The following is a 24,621-nucleotide window of genomic DNA, read 5'->3' on the forward strand; positions in this document are numbered from 1 at the left end:
GAAAACAAGCTCTTGGGCTTAAACTCTTCACTTCATAATTCCACACAGCAATGAGAAAGAATGATGGGTTTATAACTTTATATAGGCCAGAGGGAGAGAGCAGCTGGGAGCGAGGGCAAAAGATTACTAGGAAGACAACTGTTGAAAGATCTACGGAAAAGCCCTTTGAATGTGTGTGAGCTAGGGCTGATCAATAACATGGATTCGGGGAAGAAAGCTGTTGGATGCCTAGAACCGGGAAGGAATCTCGCAAGGGATCAAGAGGGTCAGTGATGGGGAACGGACTATACAGGAATCAATGTAATGTATTAGTACAGCATGAATGCGATAGGTCATGCCGTACCGGTCTTGCAAGCAGGGATATCTAGTCCTAAGTGGTTGCGCGTGAGAAGCACTTATAAATAGTGCACTTATAAATAATAATTAGTTAGATAGAATGTACCTGTGAACTACAATGTAACTACTGCACTGGTAAGTGGTAGAGATGTGGCTGTGTGATTACTGACAGTCAGGGATACTACACATGTACATGCGAATTGTAATGTACTCTCTCTGTATCCATCGCAACCAAACTCATCGTCCTTGGCAGCAGGTAGCGCGGTAAGGACGCAATGCATGTCGTGAAGCATGGCACATGCACAGGTCAGTGTAAGTCAGTGAAGAGTGATGTGTACGGAGTGTAGCTGATGCCGTCCAGTGATGGATTCCACGAGCGAACAGTGTTTTGACTTCGCTGGCCTGGTGACATACTCCCATAGTGACGCTGTCACGCAACAAACAGATGTTTGGAAGCTTGGAAGAAGATTTGAATCCAGGATAAGTCCGCTACATACAGCACGCACTACAATCTTTGTACAATCATGTATGTGTCAGAAGTTGACGTTCCAGTATTACTGTGTGTTACCAGTTAGACTTAGAGCTAGAGTAGGTGGAAGGAATTTTGCAACACCTGTGTAGGATCAGCCGGAAGGTATTTCCATCAAGGTCCTGCACTGCACTGCTTGTAGTTGCTTTGGTCCTGTTCATGTTTGGCTGTGTGACGAATAAATAGGTACATGTCCGTTGAAACGCACTTGCCAACGATTAGCAGCTAGTTCGATTTCAAGTGTTAGAAAGAGCGCTGAGCTATGTTGCTGGTCCAAGTTGTTGCTAGTCTTTTACCAAGATTGGAGTATAGTGTCATCCTCTTCTAGTGTTGCTCAAGACCTTTTCCTGCCGCAGGTGAGTGTTCTTTGCACTCCGGCGTGCTGGTGCATTCCCGTAACTGATTGTGGAGTTTGTTGATGTGCGCTGGGTCACAGCGGGTGGCCGCCCCAGGCTTTGAGACATACCCGCTGCATGCATGCTCCGAAACCCGACACACCAAGTAACTTTCTGGCAGGGAACCGAAGTAATTAGTCACAGCACGGTCATTGTAGTCACTTGACCAGGACTGCAGGAGACCCTCCTAGCTAGTTGTAATTCTCATGACCAGGTGACGTTTGCTCTCCCACGGTCACTGGCACGGGCATGCACACAATAGCCCATTCCATTGTGTTGCCTGGCCCGCGGATTAGCCGTCATGGTTACACACTGTTCACAGCGCCAGTTGTAGCACCCACTGAGTCAGTGTTGCCGGTGCATTACTTACTATTTTACCACTAAGAAGCTAACAAGTACTTGAACATTAACAGCAACCACGTGTGACTTCATGAATAGCATTAAAGAGCGCAATAATGATGATAGCATCTACAAGACTTAGTGCGCACACGTACATGTACATCCAAATGGAGACTGTGTCTATAGACAAAAACAATGAAAAGCAATAGAAGAGAACAGCCACAAGAAGAAGTACTATCACACAATTCCACAACAAGGTCCATCATCCTCCCACCGCACTGAAATTGGGCACAGGGTAGTGATCGGCCCTGTGTCCAACCTGCATGGGGCCATGGCCCCGGGCCTGTGGTGGGACGGTGACATCCCACCTCATGAATATCATCCCAATTGGGCCATGGGGTGGTGTGTGAGAGGGGGGGGGGGGGTGGTGAGGGGAGAGGCTGTGTGGCCCAGAATCAAGCAAATGTGCAGTGAACGTGGCTCTGCATTTTATTCATTAGATTGAAGTGCACTTACCACCATTACTCATTTGTAGCTGGCTATAGCCAATGTTTCATGTATATGTGCTATGTAGAGGCTGTCGGATTACGTCATTATCAGAAAACATTAATCACCTTATACGAACAGTCCTGTAGTTGTAATATGGAGAGAGGCATTACATGCACTGGTTTTGCCATTCCATACTGAATATGCCACCATGATGATGTCATTCACGTACTGAGCATGCAATCACGATGATGCTATTTGCACAATCTCATTACATTCACTGTGTGTCCTACTCTAAACCATACACACATACGTGACTTGTACAATTGTACATACATCAACATATGGGTGCAAGTCATGTACTTCATACGTGTGCTTGCAATTGCTTACAACTCTTTTCCATGCAGAGCTGGCGCTTGCCATGGGAGACACATCGCCTGCTAAGCGTGGCAAGGACAATGCCCGTGCGGTGCGGATAAAGAGAAATGGTGACAGCCTGTACCCGGGCAGGTGAGTCACGGCGTTGGCCATCTCGAGATCCACGCCACGGGTATGAATGCCACACACCGGCATGTCGAGCAGCTGCATGTCTCGTTGCCGGTGCTCGGCTCGCTTGCATTGTTTTCATTTGTCTTCACACGATTGTAGTTTGGTGGAATTTGTCGTCAATTGTTGTCATAATGCACATCAAGCTGATGACACCTCTTCACACAGCCAACTGTGCGGGTAGCGTGCGTGAGAAGCTGAAATAGTTGCTATGCATCACTGGTGAATGACTGGAGGATCTGTTATGTTTGCGTGCGCATGGGAACACTCACTTGACCCCTTGTTCTGTGTTTGTTATCGCTAGTCTACCTACTGCCGCTTATATCACCTATATGCTTTGTAATTGTATTGTGCTGATTAGTTGATTCTTCTGCATGTATCCACCTGAAGACAAGGCAATGAAAGTGCTTGCGGAATTTTGAAGCATTGATTGGAAAGAGCCCAAAGCTTGGGGCATACATTAGCCTCATTACGTCTTTGTCTGCAAGAAAACTATTCATGCAGATGACGTCGTGTATGTGGTTGTCTTACTCATGCGTAACTGTTACTTTAGGCGTTTTGTGGTCAACCGACGCGTGCGCACACTGGACGCATTCCTGACCGATGTCACCACGGGAATCCGAGCACCGTTTGGTGCAGTGCGGCAGCTGTGCACGCCAGCTGGAGGAACTCGGGTAGGTCAGCGGGGAACATCCTGTCTGGAGTCCACATGCGGGACTATCTGATTTAGGAAATGATGAACTGAGCATTTAGGCGCAGTACTCGACCGGAGTCTAATGTCGGGAGTTCACCTCTGTCCAGAGCCGTGCAGTGAAGTCCACGTGTGTGTGTGTGTGTGTGTGTGTGTGTGTTTGTGGTTTTCTGTGTGTGTACATCATCTACTCATAGCACGGTAGTGGAGTTATCTGATTGCCTTTTACGGTTGTGGCACTTAGCAGTTGACATTGTTGTGGCCGTTGATGAATCACGTGCCACTGTGCGATGCAATAGTACATACACTATACATTCCCGTGGCCAGGGAATAAAGAGAATAATGACGAGTGCGCTGGGGCTGAGGAGGGGGAGGGGGGGGGGGGTAGGGGTAGTCAGCTATGGCAGTCACATTACTGAATGCAACTTCCCGGGCTGCCTATTGCCACCACCTACCCGGCCTGTTCTCATCTGTGATGTGCATGTGTGGGTAGATGTGTTTTTATCTGTTCTGCCTGGTCGGTGTTTTGTCAATGTTCCGTAGATCGATTCACTTGAGCAGCTGCAGCCCGACAAGGTCTATGTGGCGTGCGGTATGGAGCGCTTCAAACCTAAAAAGTAAGGTGGTGTTGCTACCCACTGAGCCACAGAAACTTGCAAACACATCGATACATGTGATTAACTGACCCATCAGGAGTTGAATCTATCATGCGTCGGTTGTGTTTAGTTCCGAACCTATCCTGGCTTGTGTTCAGTTTGTAGGGGCTGAGGGCATAGCGAACTGTACCTTGTGATATTGTATGTCAGAGCACATGGCATTCGCCTCCTTTACCTTCACACACTTTGCTTGCTAGTTCAAGCATATTAGATAACTGTGATATTATGTATGTGAGCGTCAGCATTTCGCTCACAACCGCATGCAGAATCATGCACAATACATGTACACACGGTCATTGGACCTTCACTACTGTATACTAATGGGCTTGGACGCCTACTGTACATTCTACTTGCACTGCTACCATTGGTAGCCAGTATTTACGTATTGTTCTTGCTTGCCTGCAGGTACGGTGAAGATCCGGACAACAAGCAAGCCAACCGTTCGTTCAACAGGTCCTTCGGCAAACCAGTCACCTTAGCTCCTCTACCGGTAAGAATCCCGACGTATGATCGGATAGGACCATGCCAGGTTAGGCTCTAGCTGCCTGATGCGTGTGCACACACACACACACACACACACACACACACACACATACACACACACACACACACACACACACACACACACGCACATACGTGACATGCTTCTAAGCCACATTCTGCCCGGTCAGTGTTTTGAATCCGAATACTTTACTGGCAACTTAAAAAATGATGGTTATACCCATGTTGGCCATAGCATACTTTGCATGTGTTGTCAGTCCACAGTGTACAGTAGAATTTGTACCGTGTATGCTAGTGCTGTTATATGCTCTGTGTCTTTGTCAATGTTTGCTGACACAGCCTGTCAAGAGGCAAGAGCGCGTTCCTGGCCGCTTGAGACAATTGAACCGGCCGAAAATAGTAACGTGAGTGAAAGCAACATGGGAAGGTTGTGCATGGACACTATGCATGTGTTTATCACCATGATTGTGTGCATGTGTGTATCACCATGATTGTGTGCATGTGTGTATCACCATGATTGTGTGCATGTGTGTATCACCATGATTGTGTGCATGTGTGTATCACCATGATTGTGTGCATATGTGTATCACCATGATTGTGTGCATATGTGTATCACCATGATTGTGTGCATGTGTGTATCACCATGATTGTGTGCATGTGTGTATCACCATGATTGGGTGCATGTGTGTATCACCATGATTGTGTGCATGTGTTTCTCTAATACTTAGTAGTGTTGTGGCTGGCTGATCGTCCCTACGTGTTAGTTATCCCAAGCCCGTTTGCACAAAGTATATGTGCGCCTCTTGGTAGTTCCACTCAGGCGTACCTCAGACCCAAAGCACAGAGAGAAGTCAGGGTGGCGGAGCCCTCAGGTCCGATATAGTAAAGGAACAAAGGAACAGTAAGAAACTACAAAGTCAAAGGCCACACCGGCTCAAGCGGACAAGTCCGCTTGAGCGGTAGCGGAACTCCTATAAACAAGAAACCTAAAGAGAATCTCCAAGAACCTAATAATACAAGACTCATACAAGACTAATCCAAAACTCAAACAAGACTAATCGATATTTGGCTAAGTCAGCGAACTTATACTAGCTGAACTCTATGCGAGCGGCTACGAAGGGAAGGATCGAGCAGGCAGCAGCGAACGAGTAGTGAGCTGTGCTAAACTCAGCAAAGAGTAATGTATCTAAGTATTGAAGCTAATGCTAATCATGAATCGGAGCAACTAAGCGGAACAGCAGAACAGCGGACCGGCAACAGAGACAATAGACGACAGTTCTATGGTAATGGATAGTCTAGGTCCGGCGACAGGAGAGGTAACCTTATCCTAATCAAAAGGAAGAGAACATTGATGAAGAGCCGCGGTAGAGGTAGGTGACAGGCTGATAGTGAATGTGTGCAGTACTATAGTGGTATTGGTAAGTAGTACTATCTACGCAGGGCCATGACATCTCCCTCGGCTACAAAGAAAAGGGTCACGTCCTCGTGACGGGAAGAAACAACACAAAAGAGCAACTTAAAAGGGCTAAAATAAAAGGAAACTAAACATCGCAGTAGTACCAAAGAGGGTGTGAGCAAGAGGGAACAGAGCTTCAGACTTCGAATCAGGAAACAAAATCGGAAAGAACCTACGGTTAGAACTAATGAACACAATGTAAAGTCTAATTTCTTTGGCAGGTGGCATCTCTAGCAGGGTCTAACCTTGGAAAAATTGTGACGCAAAACAGGCACTAGCAGCAGAACAAAACTATGAGACAACTGATGAGCTATGCCGAACAAAAACAAAACGAATGGACAGCGGATCTAATCTATTGGCACAAAATCTTGTTGTGTGCTGGGAAAAAATCTTAATCAAAGCACGATGGAGCTAGGAGCTAATTGTTCACTGCCTAAGGCACAGGACCAGGGGTAACAGTTGGGCAGTAGGCACTCGAGAGTTAGCTATGAGCAAAGGCTGAACTTAGAGAACTAACGATACGGGGCACAATTGTCCGTACATAGATAGTCTTACTTGGTGACACTCAGGTAGCAGACAGAGATCAGTGCGGACGGTACTCATGACGATGGTGGACGGCAGCACTTGAATCAAGTTGAGGAGACACTATTAGGCACATGGAAGACAGTTCTTTGACGGTAGACACTATAGAAGATGACGGCAGTACAAGATGGTAGACTGGATCAGTGCACTCAGGGTAGTAGGGAACAGACGACATCATAGCAGTACTAGTGTAAGTGCAGCACCAAACGGAATCGGCTATAGTGACAGGGTGGACGGACAACGAAGACATAGCAGAAACATTGATACTCCAGCAACTGGTGGCAATGGCTGGGTAAGACAGATACTTGGTGAGGCTCAGCAGACCCGGTGACGGAATGGAATCCTGGTGTTCATGTCATCGTACTATAGGTGAGTGATGGTATCAGCATGGTAGGGTGAAACGATGAGACGTAGTGGTAGAACAGCAGAGCCAATGACTCGAAGTCAGGTAGCAGTAGGAATGCCTCACTCACAGGTGACTGGACTGGCGTAGGGAGAAGGCAGATCTTCCACCAACTCAAGAAGCGAATTTTTTCTTCCATCTCGAAGGATGGTGGCCTAGCTCAGAAAGAACATGGCAGCAAGACAGTTGATCGACAAGAATCACTGAGAATAATCACGAAGACCGGGCGTAGTTGGGACGCAATACACAACATCCAAGAGACGGTCTCGTACCGGGAATAGTCCACACCATAATATACACAAAGTTCAGGGAACCTTCGACCAATCGGCGGGGACCAGCAACCAAACAAGGTTACTAGAAACGAGATGCACCAGACGAGCGCCAACGTCATGAGGACGGGCAGTGCAGACAGATACAGGCGAACGTTTGTGCACACAGAATGCGCATGCACAAAGTTTCTGGCGTAACGTTTACCTGATACACATGAGGGTAGGAAACGTAACGGTTTGTACCTCAGCGGAATGCAAGCCATAGACCAAGTGTGTACACACACGAACTGTGCTGAACGAGCACGACGTGATAGTCTATTAGCATGGCTCACGGCTGCACACCACGATCAATGATCTGAGCGGCAGTGGGAGAATTGACTCTCCAGCAATGGGGTTTAACGCCAAAAGCGTTAGCGGAAAGAGGACCCAAGCAGTGTTGCACGTAATGATCAGATTCACTACAGAATCCAGCGTGTGTAACAACGAGATTGACGGGTCATGGAACTATGATGGGCAGCCTGGTCAGTCAAGGCCAGGTGGCAACAGCCCAGCATAATGCAGCGTAACATTCATATGGCTAAGAGAACTTAGCAGCGGAATACCAAAAACACCATAGAAGGGCACAATTGGCGGAAAGGACGGCGCGTATCAAACTGTAACAAGCCATCAGGCACTTCAGTGAGACACAAATAGGTTTCCCTAGGCTGCAATATCAGCAGCGGCGACGTGTGCCAGATAGACAACACAAGTAGGCGTAAGAGCAGTGTCATTCGAGACATGTGCAACCACAATGATTACGTACGCTGACCAGAGTGATTTACAACCACAGTATGCAAACCGGCGGAAATGAACGACACAGGGATACGGAAGGCCCACTGGGCAGCGTAGTGTACTCTCGTACCGATAGACAACAACGGCAACAATAACAACATTAATGCAGTCACACTCCCCGCAATGATTCATACGACAAGACTCACCACTATCTTCAACCTACGTCAAAACAGAGCCTGATACCACGGTAACACGAACAAGTAACAGCCCAAAGGTGTACTTCACATAGACATAAAATGGTACTCATCAGTGACCCGGAACCCGTGATAGAATAGGTGGATAAATCAACAAAACCTCCAAAAATAATAACAAAATGATAACCAAACAATGTTACGTCAACAGCTGGTGCCTGAACTTTCTAGTACGTATTCTTCCATCTCAAGTAAATCCAAGATTCTTAACCTCCGTGAACTCAATAACTACCATTCATTACCTCTGCACCCCTTGAAAACCAGTAAAATCCGTTACTGCTTGCAAAACAAATACTTCAGACAAACCCTTCCAAAACCTTGAAAAATAAAACCAGCTAACCTCCACTGACAACCAAAAAAACAAAAACTCACAAAAGACGATGGTCTGATCGCGTGCATATATCTCCGTACTCTTACCTGGCCAGCTTCGCTCTCCGTTGATCAGTCGGACGCGAGCTCCCGAGCACCACAGCAGCCTTTCGCCGCTTGTCACGTAGCCGGCTACGCATTTTACAACACAAACCACTCCACGGTCCGATCGGACTTCAATTCCGTCGCCAGCACTCGGCAGCAATACAACGACGGGCAATCAGCGCAACCACTAACCGCGAGCCATCGGAGCTTTTCTCTCTACTCCGATCTTGGATCCAGTCACGAGACCAGGAACTTCTCCAGTGACGACCCGAACCGCACCAATCGTGCGCACAATCCTTCTCTTGCACCAGGCGGAACCACATCGCCAAAGGCGCATCAGACCAGACGAAGCGTAAACCAGACGAAACTCAATCGCCACGCGGGACAAAGGACGATTATCAGCGGAAACAGAAACGAAACATGAATAGGACGGAGGTGGCGCCAGGCGCCTGTTGCAGGGCGTATCAGTATCACGAGAGCCATCTCTCAATCACTCAATTATCAAGACAATCAATGCACCACAGGAGCTGTGGACAGCGGACAAAGGCCAACACCAGGAGATAAGCGTAAGTGGTCTGGCGGAATCAAGCGGAAGACCGACGAGGCATGACGCGCATACTCCGTCACACAGCGTAAACGAGCACAGAGCTGGAGGATGGCCATCTCCATCAGGCGGAGAGCGCGTAGAGTCAACCTCTTCCCGGAGGAAGTGCTGCAGCGGTGAATGACCCAACACGCGGGACCCGAAACTCGTCGAGTACAACGGAGCACTCACGTAACTCATGAGCGTTTTGTCAGCAGCTCCCACAGGAACTACATCGGCGGAGAAACCGGTGAACCATACCAGCTGAGCTGGTTTGAACACACAACGGAGTGAGCGCACGCTCAGAGAGTGCGGACTGTACAATCATGTACAACACGGATCGCGGAGCATCCGGCGAAGAGACGAAACTAATTTTTTTTTTTTGCGAGCGGAACACAGCTCACACTCACAGGCGCTAGGCGTAACACAGGCGAACAGATTGACCAGGGCTCCGGAGGCAGGACTGATCACAAAAGGCATAGTAGGCCAACGGAAGCAGCACAGACAGTACCACAACACGTTTGGGAGCGTATGGCTTTGCTGAAACAGCAGAGCGGCGTAACTGACGATCAACACCGAGGAACGTCTCTTTTGCTTCTCTTCAAAGAGGAAACGACTGCGAATGCAGTGGTAACCTGGCGTAAGTATTTTCTTTGTTGCCGTTCGCAACTCGGAGCGCGTGTCTTCAACGGATTTGGCGCACGACTCGTCGATCGACGAGGAATCGTCAGTAGGCACTCACAATCCAAAGAACTCGTGAGGCGGCGTAGATTACAGAGCCTGTGCGGCAGAGCCACAGCGGAGGACGGAACGATGACGGAGAGTGAAAGGGCGTACACCAAGAGTAGGGCGGAGGACCTGGGAAACTAGACCAAGAAGAATCCTGGTCACAGCACCAAGTGTCGTGGCTGGCTGATCGTCCCTACGTGTTAGTTATCCCAAGCCCGTTTGCACAAAGTATATGTGCGCCTCTTGGTAGTTCCACTCAGGCGTACCTCAGACCCAAAGCACAGAGAGAAGTCAGGGTGGCGGAGCCCTCAGGTCCGATATAGTAAAGGAACAAAGGAACAGTAAGAAACTACAAAGTCAAAGGCCACACCGGCTCAAGCGGACAAGTCCGCTTGAGCGGTAGCGGAACTCCTATAAACAAGAAACCTAAAGAGAATCTCCAAGAACCTAATAATACAAGACTCATACAAGACTAATCCAAAACTCAAACAAGACTAATCGATATTTGGCTAAGTCAGCGAACTTATACTAGCTGAACTCTATGCGAGCGGCTACGAAGGGAAGGATCGAGCAGGCAGCAGCGAACGAGTAGTGAGCTGTGCTAAACTCAGCAAAGAGTAATGTATCTAAGTATTGAAGCTAATGCTAATCATGAATCGGAGCAACTAAGCGGAACAGCAGAACAGCGGACCGGCAACAGAGACAATAGACGACAGTTCTATGGTAATGGATAGTCTAGGTCCGGCGACAGGAGAGGTAACCTTATCCTAATCAAAAGGAAGAGAACATTGATGAAGAGCCGCGGTAGAGGTAGGTGACAGGCTGATAGTGAATGTGTGCAGTACTATAGTGGTATTGGTAAGTAGTACTATCTACGCAGGGCCATGACATCAGTACAGTACTTCAGTTGCTACAATAGTGCAATAGTTCTGTGTTCCGGTGGCCGCAAGATTGGCAAGGCCATGGAACTTCAGAGTAGCAACCTACATTCCATTCACCCAAACTACAAGTAGTCCCACTGGCTCTTGAAAGCCCGGTTTTGGCCGAATTGAGGCTCAAAACCCACTTTGAACTTGAAAACCTGGGTTTGAGATCTGCTTCTCCATATCTTTTTGCCATGCGTACCTGTCCTAATTTGTAAAACCTGGCTGAATTTATAATTCCCTCCTGTCCTTGGACTTATCTGGCCTCAAATGTGGCAAGGTATACTTGCACAGGTCACTCAATGCAGGATATACTGTTGTTTTCAAGATACTTACAGATACGTGGGAGAAACCAAAAAAGTTAGGTTGCCAGTGTCGGAAGGGGGGGGGGGGGGGGGGGGAGATGAAGTTTCCAATGAATGGACTGTACATGTATGCGTGCAGTTCATTAGAGTCAAAGAAGCATGCACTAGTCTGGTACGTGTTTGACGATCATGACTCTGAGCGGATAGCGCTACTCAAACAGACTGCCCACCAGACTCTGTTTCATGCACTTGGCTATTTCTCACTTGGGCAGTGTGTTTCGCAATGGAGACATTCACTACAACGGGGCACGCTTACTGCTCGACTGGCATACGCTGACGGACTTTGAAAAGGTGAGTATTCAGGTCATGTCGAAGCTGTGAGGCGGGCGATGCCAGAGCCGATCGACGAGGAATCGTCAGTAGGCACTCACAATCCAAAGAACTCGTGAGGCGGCGTAGATTACAGAGCCTGTGCGGCAGAGCCACAGCGGAGGACGGAACGATGACGGAGAGTGAAAGGGCGTACACCAAGAGTAGGGCGGAGGACCTGGGAAACTAGACCAAGAAGAATCCTGGTCACAGCACCAAGTGTCGTGGCTGGCTGATCGTCCCTACGTGTTAGTTATCCCAAGCCCGTTTGCACAAAGTATATGTGCGCCTCTTGGTAGTTCCACTCAGGCGTACCTCAGACCCAAAGCACAGAGAGAAGTCAGGGTGGCGGAGCCCTCAGGTCCGATATAGTAAAGGAACAAAGGAACAGTAAGAAACTACAAAGTCAAAGGCCACACCGGCTCAAGCGGACAAGTCCGCTTGAGCGGTAGCGGAACTCCTATAAACAAGAAACCTAAAGAGAATCTCCAAGAACCTAATAATACAAGACTCATACAAGACTAATCCAAAACTCAAACAAGACTAATCGATATTTGGCTAAGTCAGCGAACTTATACTAGCTGAACTCTATGCGAGCGGCTACGAAGGGAAGGATCGAGCAGGCAGCAGCGAACGAGTAGTGAGCTGTGCTAAACTCAGCAAAGAGTAATGTATCTAAGTATTGAAGCTAATGCTAATCATGAATCGGAGCAACTAAGCGGAACAGCAGAACAGCGGACCGGCAACAGAGACAATAGACGACAGTTCTATGGTAATGGATAGTCTAGGTCCGGCGACAGGAGAGGTAACCTTATCCTAATCAAAAGGAAGAGAACATTGATGAAGAGCCGCGGTAGAGGTAGGTGACAGGCTGATAGTGAATGTGTGCAGTACTATAGTGGTATTGGTAAGTAGTACTATCTACGCAGGGCCATGACATCAGTACAGTACTTCAGTTGCTACAATAGTGCAATAGTTCTGTGTTCCGGTGGCCGCAAGATTGGCAAGGCCATGGAACTTCAGAGTAGCAACCTACATTCCATTCACCCAAACTACAAGTAGTCCCACTGGCTCTTGAAAGCCCGGTTTTGGCCGAATTGAGGCTCAAAACCCACTTTGAACTTGAAAACCTGGGTTTGAGATCTGCTTCTCCATATCTTTTTGCCATGCGTACCTGTCCTAATTTGTAAAACCTGGCTGAATTTATAATTCCCTCCTGTCCTTGGACTTATCTGGCCTCAAATGTGGCAAGGTATACTTGCACAGGTCACTCAATGCAGGATATACTGTTGTTTTCAAGATACTTACAGATACGTGGGAGAAACCAAAAAAGTTAGGTTGCCAGTGTCGGAAGGGGGGGGGGGGGGGGGGGGGGGAGATGAAGTTTCCAATGAATGGACTGTACATGTATGCGTGCAGTTCATTAGAGTCAAAGAAGCATGCACTAGTCTGGTACGTGTTTGACGATCATGACTCTGAGCGGATAGCGCTACTCAAACAGACTGCCCACCAGACTCTGTTTCATGCACTTGGCTATTTCTCACTTGGGCAGTGTGTTTCGCAATGGAGACATTCACTACAACGGGGCACGCTTACTGCTCGACTGGCATACGCTGACGGACTTTGAAAAGGTGAGTATTCAGGTCATGTCGAAGCTGTGAGGCGGGCGATGCCAGAGCCCTACAAGTGAGCATGGAAATTGTGAGACCTTTGTCTCATAGCCTACATTGTTAGTCTGCAGCTCCGTGAAGCCATGCTACCCATATCTCTAACTCTAGCATGAACTGTTTATGTTGGGGAAAGGCTCATTTCAAACTGCTTCGCTGGGGGTGGGTTCAACTCGGTGATATATCTAGTATGAAGACGGCCCAGCAGGAGCTGTAGCTGTTGGAAGGATGAAACTCTGAATTGAAGGGAGTCAGTTGTTGTGTTGCCGTCCATGGTTTGGTGAATGTCTCCAGCCAAAGAGCACATGTAGCGGTGGTGAACGGGTACGCGTACTATCCTCAGCAATCTATTTCAGCCCGAATAACTTACACATGGTCCCTGCTTCATGATTCCTATCTAGGTGGGTAGTGTGTGATCTCCTTCCAGTATTGCATACATCAGTACCTATGGCGTACACAAACTGATAACCAACTACAGCCGCACTTGTACTACACGAGGCGATCTAAACCAGGAATGGATGCGTTCCGGTGGAATCATACAATCATAGTGTCGTGGTTGGCTAGCACCCTTCATTTCACATTCAATTGTCACTGGCAGTCGTTTGACGGGCCAGGAAATGTTGAATAAATACAAATACAGATAGTACTAGCCTCACGTCTACTTACTGTTTTGTTTTCCAGGTTCTCTCCATCATCACAGACAAGGTATCACTGAGAACAGGAGCAGTCCGTCGGTGAGTTAGCCCTGCTCTTGCCCTACACTCTACACTAGCAGTACAGGGTACCACCGTGTGTGATCGTTAGAGCAGCAGTACAGGGTACCGAGTGATGGTTGAAACACTAAAACTCTCTACAAGGCTACTAGAACTAGCCAGGGTAAAGACAGTATTAAAAGTGCCAACACAGCACCAATGGTTGATGGCCTTGAACAACTACGGAAGAGAAGTGCCAGGTTTTCTGGAATGACGTGTTGTGCCCCCCCCCTCCCCCAGATTTGCAGACCATCACCATTAAACGAATCAACAATCCTTTGTGCTGCAGGTTATGTGACATGGATGGGCAGGACATATATGGCCTGGAGGAAATCGAGAACGGGGCATCTTACGTTGCAGTTGGGCACGGTGATCGCTTTCTCAAGCTACCCTATATTGCAAAGAAAGCATCAGATTCTCCAAGAAAGTCCAAGCCGACGAGGTTAAAACCTCTGAAGAAGGCACCAAGACCTAGGCCTGTTGCGCCGGTAAGTCACATGCACGTTTACCGGGGGATTTTTTTGCTTTTTCAATGGCTTTTCTCTTTCCTTCTCTCTTTCGGTCTCCTTCATACGCTCTGCTTCTCTCTCTCTCTCTCCCTCCCTCCCTCCCTCCCTCTCTCTCTCTCTCTCTCTCTCTCTCTCTCTCTCTCTCTTTCTCCCTCTCTCTCTCTCTCTCTCTCTCTCTCTCTCTCTCTCTCTCTCTCTCTCTCTATCTATCTCTCACTCTCTCTTTCTCTCTCTATCTCTATCTCTCCCTCTCTCTCTTTCTCTCTTTTCCCCATTCTCTGTATCTCTGTATCTCCCTCTCTTGTCCTATTTTATTGAACTAATAGAGACAGTTTCTTGTCTTTCCAGAGCCGTGAGCAGTTTCCAGGCATGAATTGAAAAGGCGAGTGGGATTATTGTAAATTGAATTGGATAAGCAGTAACTCAAATGAATACCAGAAGGTATGTGTGTGTGTTTGGCCTATGGGCCGTAGTATGGCGAATACTTCCAGTCACAATTGTGTTGCTGTGAATGCACATTTTTTTCTCTTTAACCACAGGAAGATGATCAGGGTGATGGGTTTCCTTCTCTATTCATCCAAGGGCTTCCCAACCATGAGAGGAGACGCAAAGACCGACCGCAAGCAGCAAATCTGGGAGTTCGAAAGGTACTCTACTTTCAGAAATTTTCAGTGCTCAATATTTTCGGTATGAGAGCAAAAGGCTAGGTTAGGTGAACTGAAATTTTCGGTACAGGGAAGCAGTTCCCCATTGGATTATACGTGTTAGTGTTTGTTCAGTGTATTGAAATTTTAGGTATGAAACAGATGCACCGAAAGTACCGAAAATAAAAGTACAACAAAAATTTGTGAAATTACAGTATGTTGTACCCACAGCTGCAGTCAAACAGGGGGGGGCGGGGGGGGGGGGGGTGCAGGGATGCTTTGTTGTCCTATCATCATTGTGAATCCATTGACTGTAGCTGAGTATGTTGGCATAGGAGTGTGATAATCACCTCTCTTATCACCAGTCAATGGGCGCACTGAGAAAAAGCCGCTTGCCATGCGTGCAGGATTACCAGACACACTCACCAAAATTGCTAGCTGACAATAATAATTATTAGCAAACAAAGACAAAGAAATGAAGAAAGTCCGCCGCTTGAGTATTGGTAGTTGCTAGGAAGTGGCATCAGCTCTGACATGTGCAGATCAGGAAAGAAGGGTGGCCAATGTTTTTTTTAGCCAAGTACTAGTATCTCAAAAGCGGATACGAGAAGTGAAGCATTGTTATCTGACTGCTTTATGACACCTTCTCGCATTGTTCCATGGTATTGTGACCCTGGCTGCAGAGAAGTGTGGGTGCTCCACACCACCACCACATGGAGAGCAAGAGCAAGGTACACCTGACGGACACCGGCGACGTGTCGATGGAAGTGCCTCCGCAGCACGCGCTCACGCCAGACCTCTCCGCAAGACGCAAACAGCCAGCGGCAGCGGCAGCAGTAAACGCACCCTCGCTAGGCATTTCCTCTACACCCCGCACCGGCAGCAGAACTAGACACAAGCTGCCGTTTCCCGTGCCGGGTGCGCAACCGCCTTCGCCAGTCCCCGCCAAAGTGCAGCAGAAGAGTGTATTCTATGCCGATCCCAGGCAAACGGAGAAACCGTACTCACCTAGCCTCGCTGCGGCAGAGAAATACTACACAGGTAAATCTAGTGACTGTACTGGGGTATGGCTTAGCTGGTGAAGCACATACCAAGGCCGCATAGTATTATCTTGTAGACTCAGTTATGTGCAGTACAACCTCCATATGGATGAACTCAATTCTTTTAAAAATATGTCGGCGTAGTACGGAGCTTGACTCCTTGTGTACAACGTAGATGTTCTCCCGTGGCTCAACCAACCCACGACATGGATTGCATAACGGGAGAATTTTGTAGGCATGGAACTTGTTCATTTTAGAAAACAGGACAGCGAAATAAAATGTGCCAACAACACCGTCTGCTCAGCATCTATCTAGCCTGGCCCGGGATTCTAGTGCAATGCAAGACTGCACAAGGAAGCTAGAGATTCACCGCGCGCCCAATGGGAAAGGGCCTAGATTCACCGCGCATGCTGCTTCATGAGACAATGATTTTCAGGCCCGTAGGTAAAGAACAACGCATAATATTATATGTACGTGGACGCGTACATGATTGTATTGCTTTGTCAAGTATGTAAAGTAGCAAAGCAAAAGCTGGTATGCCCGACGCCAAATCAATTCCCTAAAGTCGCAGTGCAGAGAATTCCCGCGTCAGTGTGATGTGTACACACATATACACACAGTACTACACACAGTACTACACACAGTACTACACACAGTACTACACACAGTACTACACACAGTACTACACACATACACACACATATACACACAGTACTACACACAGTACTACACACATATACAAGATATGCCAGGCACAAGTCAGCCTACGGCCTATAGCATGCACTGTTGGTAACTGTTACCTCACGGGTCCAGCTGACTTGAAGATCGTCATGTACAAAGAAAGGTTGAAAAGTGGATTACTAGCACACCATCTTCCTTTTGTCTAGTTTTGCTCCATCAGACCCCAATCAATTGGCAATGCTAACCGATGTTGTTCCACTGAATTATGCTACTGACGTTAGTGCATTGCGGTGTGCAGCGATCGGTGATCAGTCTGCCAATGGTGTTACTCAGCTGGTTTGTTGTGGTGTGTATACTCCTCCATGGCAGAAACTGCTGGGACAGGAGTGTTCAATGCTGCAAATCAACTAGAAGCTGATGATGGCGAAGTGGTGGAAGATCATCCAGGTAAGGGACGGCACGGTGTACTGGTATTCAGGAGATCATGGAAGACATGGTGGTGAGCAGCTCTGCGATGCTCCACACTGATGTCACTGCCCGGGATTCTACACTGATGTCACTGCTCGGGATTCTACACTGATGTCACTGCCCGGGATCGGGTACCAACTACTGTGTAGCATTACTGATACTTGAAGAGCGGTGTTGAGGGTCCTTCTCTGGATTAGGTCAATAAGATCAGTGTGTGTGTGTGTGTGTGTGTGTGTGTGTGTGTGTGTGTGTGTGTGTGTGTGTGTGTGTGTGTGTGTGTGTGTGTGTGTGTGTGTGTGTGTGTGTGTGTGTGTGTATATGCTCAAGCATGTGCAACCTTGCAGTTCAATGTAGTGCAGTATGATTTGTGTCATCTGTTCCGCATACTATCTAGATCTTGTTGTGTCATCTGTTCTGCATACTATCTAGATCTTGTTGTGGACAAGCCTATTCTCCTGCATGATGATGGTCAAGATGAAGAAGTAATCGAAGAAATCATCCACCACGTGAGTGCGAGACCCGCGACAGGCAGAGCCTACCCTTATTTTGTCCACAGTGCAATCCTACTTGTATATCCTTATCGTGTCTGCTCTTTTCATGCTTTAATATGTCTCAATGTTACAAGTAATCTTTAAATGAGACACACTGAGTGCATGCTAAGAAGCCCCCCCCCCGGGCCCCCCCCCCCCCCCCCAACTCCCCAGACTATTGTGTTTGCCATTCCTGTATACATTGGGTGTTCCACCAATCAAGCGCTGTTTAGTGTCGAGTGCTCTTATAATATAACATTGCTCCATGTGTGTGTGTGTGTGTGTGTGTGTGTGTGTGTGTGTGTGTGTGTGTGTGTGTGCGTGTGTGTGTGTGTGTGTGTGTGTGTGTGTGTGTGTGGGTGTGTGTGTGCGTGCGTGCGTGCGTGTGTGTGTGTGCGCGTGTGTGTGTGTACTGTTATCAGGATTCCTACCAGGGCAGTACACCAGATCCAACAACGCCTAGAGGACTGGCCAGTGCAGCCAGGAATTACAAAGGTACGACATGTGTTCTATGATCGCACATTGAGGGGCAGGGGGGGGGGGGGGGGCACTCGATATCATGCATACCATACACTAGTGCGCCTGGATACTAGCATCGTGTGTTGCCTTTCCTTCACATTCACCAGCCTGTTACGGCCGTTCACATACTGTTCAACATCACTATCAGCATAATGATATGGTACATGAAGCAATGCAATACCGGTACCTGACATTACTATTATCAGCATGTTCTGTCATACAGAAAGTAACACATTACTTGGATTTTTCTTTTAGAATTACTCGTGTAGCTTTCAAGGCTGTGGGAACCCCTCGGGTGCACCACATAAGGAGTGTGTTCAATCTCTTACCCTTTCCGTCTCTCTCTGTATGTATCTATTTCTCTCTCTCTCTCTCTCTCTCTCTCTCTCTCTCTCTCTCTCTCTCTCTCTCTCTCTCTCTCTCTCTCTCTCTCTCTCTCTCTCTCTCTCTCTCTCGCTCTCTCTGTATGTCTGTCCGTCTGTCTCTTTCTCTGTCTCTCTCTCTCTCTCTCTCTCTCTTTGTGACATGCCTTTGCACGGTGGTGCCCACTGATTTCTAGGGCGGAGAAGTAAGCACACCGACAGGCAGCACAACCAGCCTGGACGTCAGCCCTACAGTGATACTTCACCAGATGCAGGTATGGCTAAGGTTTGAATTCTTAGTCACTGCCTGCTTCACTTTCTAGCCAAACTCAACGATATCTGTTATCATGGTTTCTAGTTCCATTTCCTGGTTGGCTTTGGCGGTGCACGGTGCTAGAGGAAAGTGGCTACAGCATGTTTGGTCTTGTGTCTTTTCACTCCTTCTTTGTGTTGACATCATACTCACGAACAGGCCCCTCACGCAAGCCAGCTCCGATTGCGGCTACAAGGCAACCGAGACACATCAAACCTTCGAAGGTAAAGGACACAACAAGTGCTTCTAATGTAAATGCTAGTGTTGCTCCTGCTGGTCAAGCTGGTCGCTTTCTAGGTCTGCCGGTCAAGGATGACTTGCTTATTGCATCGCAGTCTTCGCCGGCCATTATCAACCTCCCGGATAACAGCCACTTGAATGCTCTGGGCGCCAAGCAGATCACACGAAGCGGCACAAACCTCGCTCCCTCGCCACGTAAGTCACCGTCTAAGCTCAGCAGTCGGTCCATGCGATCGCTGAATGACTCTGGTGTTGACAGTGGCACTGGAAAGGCACTGCTGTCGCCCAGGTCTGGCCGTAATACCTCGCGCTCGACTGCCGGATCCAAGCCGAGTAGTCGAGCCGGCTCGAAGGCTCATTCGACGTCTCGTGCAACGAGCAGGGCGAAATCCAAGACTCCAGTAAGACCCCAGGCTGGGTCATCGCCTCTGCCCGATAGTGCACGAGCGGAGTCCACTGCTACAGCACCTAGCCAAGCTAAGGCTACAGCCTCTGTTACTGCGCCTAGCAGAGCTGAGGGTACAGCCTCTGTTACCGCATTTAGCCGAGCTGAGGTTACAGCCTTCGAGCCAGCCACTGACGTCGCCGCTCAGCCTGCTTCTAATTCAAGCACGGCTGAGCTTACTGATACTATTCTAGCTGAGCAAAAGGACCCAGATAGTCCGCCTCAGCCGGCTGGCGCAAACATAGCTGAATCGGTCACCCCCACCAGGGCAGAATCTGTAACTGAGTCACCCGGCCGAGCCATGTCGAGCACTGAGGCAGCTAAACCGGCTGCCTCCAGAGCCGAACTGGCTGCTTCCAGAGCCGAACTGGCTGCTTCCAGAGCCGGACTGGCTGCTTCCAGAGCCGGACTGGCTGCTTCCAGAGCTGGACTGGCTGCTGGTAGCTCCCTGGATACAGCTGCACAAGTCGTTGATAGTGCGGAAGTCGTCCTAGGCGCTGAGGAGCGCATGGACAATGGCAATGTGCCAGAATCACCTGTGCTGCAAGATGCACACACAGCCATAATGCCATCAGAAGAGGTAAGACTGACTAGATATCTGACTCGATTTAACCTATCCACAGTTAAGACACTACAGTTGCCAATGCAGCACAGTATGCAGTCCACGGTGATATTCTTCCAAACTCTGGACACACTGCTCTAAGAAGTATATTTGACCCGAGGGACAAAGACACACAGCACATTCAATTGCAGTGTTTCTCTTCCTCCTGCTGCTGCCGCTTCTCCTGGTGATATGCCTGGCATGGATAGCATGCGCACGGGTTATGCTTAAAGGATCAGCATTCAGTTGCTTGTACGCTACACTGCGTTGGCATCAATCATACGTAAAACATACACAAGATAGTACCAATACACGTACACACACATACTGAGGGTAATACTGTACCAATACACGTACACACACATACTGAGGGTAATACTGTTCCATGATCTCTATATTCCCTTAGGTTTACCTTCAGAGCCCAGAAGAAGGTGCCAATGACAATTATGATCCCACTGCTGATGAGCAAGATCCGCTTCAGCAATCGGTTCTCAGCTCATCAGATATTCATGAGTATGAAGGTGATTCTCTGGATGCGTCGGCCGAGTTCAACGCACAAAACGAGAAATTGGAAGAAACAGTAGGCACGCCAGAGGAGCTGGAAGGAGAGCAGGATGCTGAGTTGCATCGTCCGGAGGCGGAAGGAGCGGAGAGCAGTGCTGCTGTACAGGAAGGCGAGGAGTAGGAACGGAGCGTGCAGAGATGTGTCAGGTTGTCGCAAGTGTGAGTTGCAATCAAGAATGTAGGCATCCTGACAAGGCATTATTTTTGTTTTTGTTTAAAGTTTTGCTGCAAGCAAAGTTCTGTTCATTCACTGGGGCTTGAATTTTCTGGGATTCACTGAATTTTTGTAACTTGAACTTGAATGCGCGTTGATGCATGCATGCACTTGATTGCTGTTCTCTGCTCATTGTTACTTATCATATTTTGATGCCAATATGATGAAATTTGTAGCACATTCGGCCTGGTCATGCCTGATATCAGCTAAAATCAGTAACATCACAAATGTATGCAACATTGCAGCTGAATAGCCGAGTATTGAAAAAAATAAACAGTTGATGATCGCTGGGTTGACGCTGCATGCATCTGGTCACGGTTGGCAATTTCAGTTTGCAGGGTGCAGTGAAGGCTTGTTCTGCTACTGTATTTTTGATGTTGATAATGCACTCTAACCTGCTAAGGCGACCTATGGAACTGATCAAGGTTACTGAAAGCCAATAAGACCTAATCCGCCATTGTTACTGCCACTGAGTTCATAGTACTGTATGCATATTGTAACTCTGCCTGTATGAACAACGGGCTGGTGTGGAAAACTCCTCGGAAAGCAAACATTTCAGATTACGGTTTGGCTTTTGTTACTCGCAAGTGTTCCACGGCTCCCGTCATGCTTCGTCCTATTTGACTGACCGTTGCACTCCAGAGTTATGAGTTGTTGTGGCACTGTGATGGCGACACGCTTTTTTTGCGCACGCGAATTGCGCCTGTTCTTGCGAAATCCCGGCATGAGAATGCACATGAGTATTAAGTGAAGGGAAATCGAGTGTTCTCAGAGATAGGGATCAGGTTAGAAATTTTCCCAAGTCGAACTGTGGAGATCCTTAGTCACTCTGCCGGCTATGAGTAGCCATGCTAACCGTGAGATCTGAGATACCCTCCAGGCCCGGTTTTCAGATAGATGTAATCTCTTCAAAAACAGGCTGCTAATCCATGGAATCTGTTTACCTGCGGAAACCGGGGTTGGATGACATGGTGAAACATATTATATTTGGCGGTGGTTCACGATTTACCAATCCCCCATCACTATACCCTTCACAAGTTTTGCTGATAAATTTCTAAAACAACTCATCAAAATCAGTATGTTTTATTTGTGTGTATGCCTGTCCTGGCTGGAACATTGTGTGTGCATATTCTCACTTTTATTCTCATCAGGAAAACGTTTCAGGGTTTTTTATTTGCTGTATTAAAATTCAGAAAGTGGTTGACATCACGCAACTGCATTGTAAATAAAAGGGGGGTTGTCAACTGACAACCGCTCTATTCAGTTGCTATTCACCCTTCGCGCATGCACTGTATTAAAAGATGCATGCGCTGTACTAAAAGACTAAAATAATATCAGTCTGATCCAATGATGCAGTCTGGTCATTTGAGAGGCATCAATACCTATCCTGTTCTTCTACTGCTTGCATTATTGTTTTCTGACCTGCTTGTGTTGCATTTCTGTTGATAAAAAATCTGTATACTCACGATTGCCTGTTGTTGTTGTTATTGTTGGTGGTGGTGGTGGTGGTGGTGGTGGTGTTGCTGGTTAGTGGTGGTTGTGTGTGTGTGTGGGGGGGGGGGGGGGGGAAGTAATCATGGCTGGGGTGGATGGGGCAATTGTTCTGATGCCGCACATATCATGAGTAATTGAGACAGTACCTTTGTTCTGTTGATTGCCGCTGACTGATCTGAGATTCGTAAGACAATCGGTGTTTCTACAACTGCATACTAGTAATAGCCAGTCATGCAGTGGCTGTCACATATTGCATCAGTACCAGTGCCAGTGTGTGACCAGGCATGGACTGACCTGATGTACATGTATGTGGGACTGCACTGACCTGATGTACATGTGTGTGTGACTGCACTGACCTGATGAACATGTGTGTGTGACTGCACTGACCTGATGAACATGTGTGTGGGACTGCACTGACCTGATGAACATGTATGTGGGACTGACTTGAGGCTAATATTAGACTCATATAACATGCACTTGGTAACCACTGATGATACAAAATTGCACTTCCAAGTCAAAGTTAATACGAACTGAGTCCATGTATGCCAACCTTGCAAGTTTGTACTCTTGCAATGTGGATGCTTGCTTGTTGTGGTACTAGCTGTTAGACTGCACTGCTGCTGCGTGGCGCTTGAAAGCAAAATGTACCCCAAGAACAAGCAATGGTTATCGCCCTCATCTCTGGGGTTGCTCCCCACATTAGCAATGCGTGCACATGCTACGAGATTGAGTTTAATAATAATAATAATAATGCAGCGAATGTATAGTATAGTATAGTATTTATTCATATTTCTCTAATGAATGTAACTCACCCCTTGATGCCAGCAACATATACCAGTGGCTATGGCCACACTTTTGCTGTGCGTTCCCTCCTACATATACCAGTAACTAATGACACACTTAACGTTGTGCGTTCCCTCCTACAGAGACTACCCAAACGACTGCCATGGCAGCTGTGACCCCTTACCGATATCGACGGCCTCTCCCCTTCTTGCCACCCTCCTCGTCGCCGCAAGTGAAGACAATGCGCTATACGTGCAGAATGTGTGACAGGCTGCGACTCGATACAACCTACAAGACACCATTGCTGATCTGCAGTCCGCAGTCTGTTCTAAACGTGCGTATCGGTCTTGCTGTGTACTTGATGCTCTGACGTTGATTGTTTGACAATTTTCCAGAATAGGTTGACTCTAGGACATTTTATTATTATTATGATGATGAATGCTAACATGCTCGCATGCATACCGAACTGCACCATGGCAATGGAAATAGCATGGAATGAATAATTGCCACTTCCTTCATGATTTGATCAATACTCTTGATCACTTCTTGATTCGCTTGTGATGGCTCGGCTCACTATATCAGTCAATGTCCGTGTGTCCATCTGCTTGCCTGTTTGTCTGTCTGCCTGTCTCTCTCACTCAGTGACTTTCTCTTTCTTGCTCTCTGTTTGCCCTCTCTCCGTCCCTCTCTCTTCCCCCCCCCCCTCTCTCTCTCTCTCTCTCTCTCTCTCTCCCTCTTGCTCTGTTGCTCCCCGACTGATTCTCGCACTATGTGTTCAAAATGAAAACTAGCTTTACTTGAGCAGTGCTCTTGGATAGATCCTGGTGGCTTCCATTTGCAATGTACGACCAGTTAACCAGTGCTAGTGAGTGATGCAACGAATGGTGTTTGCGGCGGCTCAAGAGAGTGCTCGATGATGATGAGGAATTCTTGTGCATGTAGATGCTACATGCACAAGGTCATAGCCAGGCCATAAGGTCATAGCCAGGCCATGCTCTTGGAGTCTTGGGTACACAGTCCTCGACCTCCAGACTACTACTTCCTGAAGGACTAGTAGTGCTAGTATCGGGACTGCTCCTACACAGGTGTCCTAAATGTATCCCGAGCAAAACTCACACACTATGTTGATTTGCCACAACCTTGTTTGCAGCATATCATGTGATTGTTGCCCAGGTGTTGGCGTAGCAGCACCAATAATATAGCAGGCCAGAATTCTCGATGCCTTGTCATACAGGCTCTCCCAGGACCAGAATACTACTCT

General features: G+C 47.8%; 1 protein-coding gene across 1 annotated transcript; it reads left to right on the forward strand.

Annotated features, from left to right (window-relative positions):
• The first annotated feature begins 778 nt into the window (after nucleotides 1-778).
• LOC135804528 (uncharacterized) lies at nucleotides 779-24,222 on the forward strand. The gene is made up of 18 exons (XM_065318417.1): nucleotides 779-1,221; nucleotides 2,493-2,595; nucleotides 3,185-3,305; nucleotides 3,866-3,939; nucleotides 4,384-4,468; nucleotides 4,819-4,883; nucleotides 13,087-13,165; nucleotides 13,883-13,935; nucleotides 14,243-14,441; nucleotides 15,002-15,109; nucleotides 15,790-16,147; nucleotides 17,197-17,274; nucleotides 17,725-17,801; nucleotides 18,248-18,320; nucleotides 18,904-18,981; nucleotides 19,179-20,284; nucleotides 20,712-21,028; nucleotides 23,504-24,222. The coding sequence occupies exons 2-17, from the start codon at nucleotides 2,507-2,509 to the stop codon at nucleotides 20,988-20,990; spliced, it is 2,922 nt and encodes a 973-aa protein (XP_065174489.1). The 5' UTR covers nucleotides 779-1,221; nucleotides 2,493-2,506; the 3' UTR covers nucleotides 20,991-21,028; nucleotides 23,504-24,222.
• Nucleotides 24,223-24,621: the final 399 nt, after the last annotated feature.

The sequence above is a fragment of the Sycon ciliatum genome, chromosome 1 (assembly GCF_964019385.1).
Source record: "Sycon ciliatum chromosome 1, ocSycCili1.1, whole genome shotgun sequence".
Lineage (NCBI taxonomy): Eukaryota > Metazoa > Porifera > Calcarea > Leucosolenida > Sycettidae > Sycon > Sycon ciliatum.

Excerpts from the sequence above, each read along its gene's own strand:
- LOC135804528 (XM_065318417.1), top strand. The coding sequence starts at position 2,507 with ATGGGAGACACATCGCCTGCTAAGCGTGGCAAGGACAATGCCCGTGCG. Across the intron at positions 17,802-18,247 it reads TCGAAGAAATCATCCACCAC|GATTCCTACCAGGGCAGTAC; the intron begins GTGAGTGCGAGA and ends TACTGTTATCAG. Across the intron at positions 18,982-19,178 it reads TGATACTTCACCAGATGCAG|GCCCCTCACGCAAGCCAGCT; the intron begins GTATGGCTAAGG and ends ACTCACGAACAG.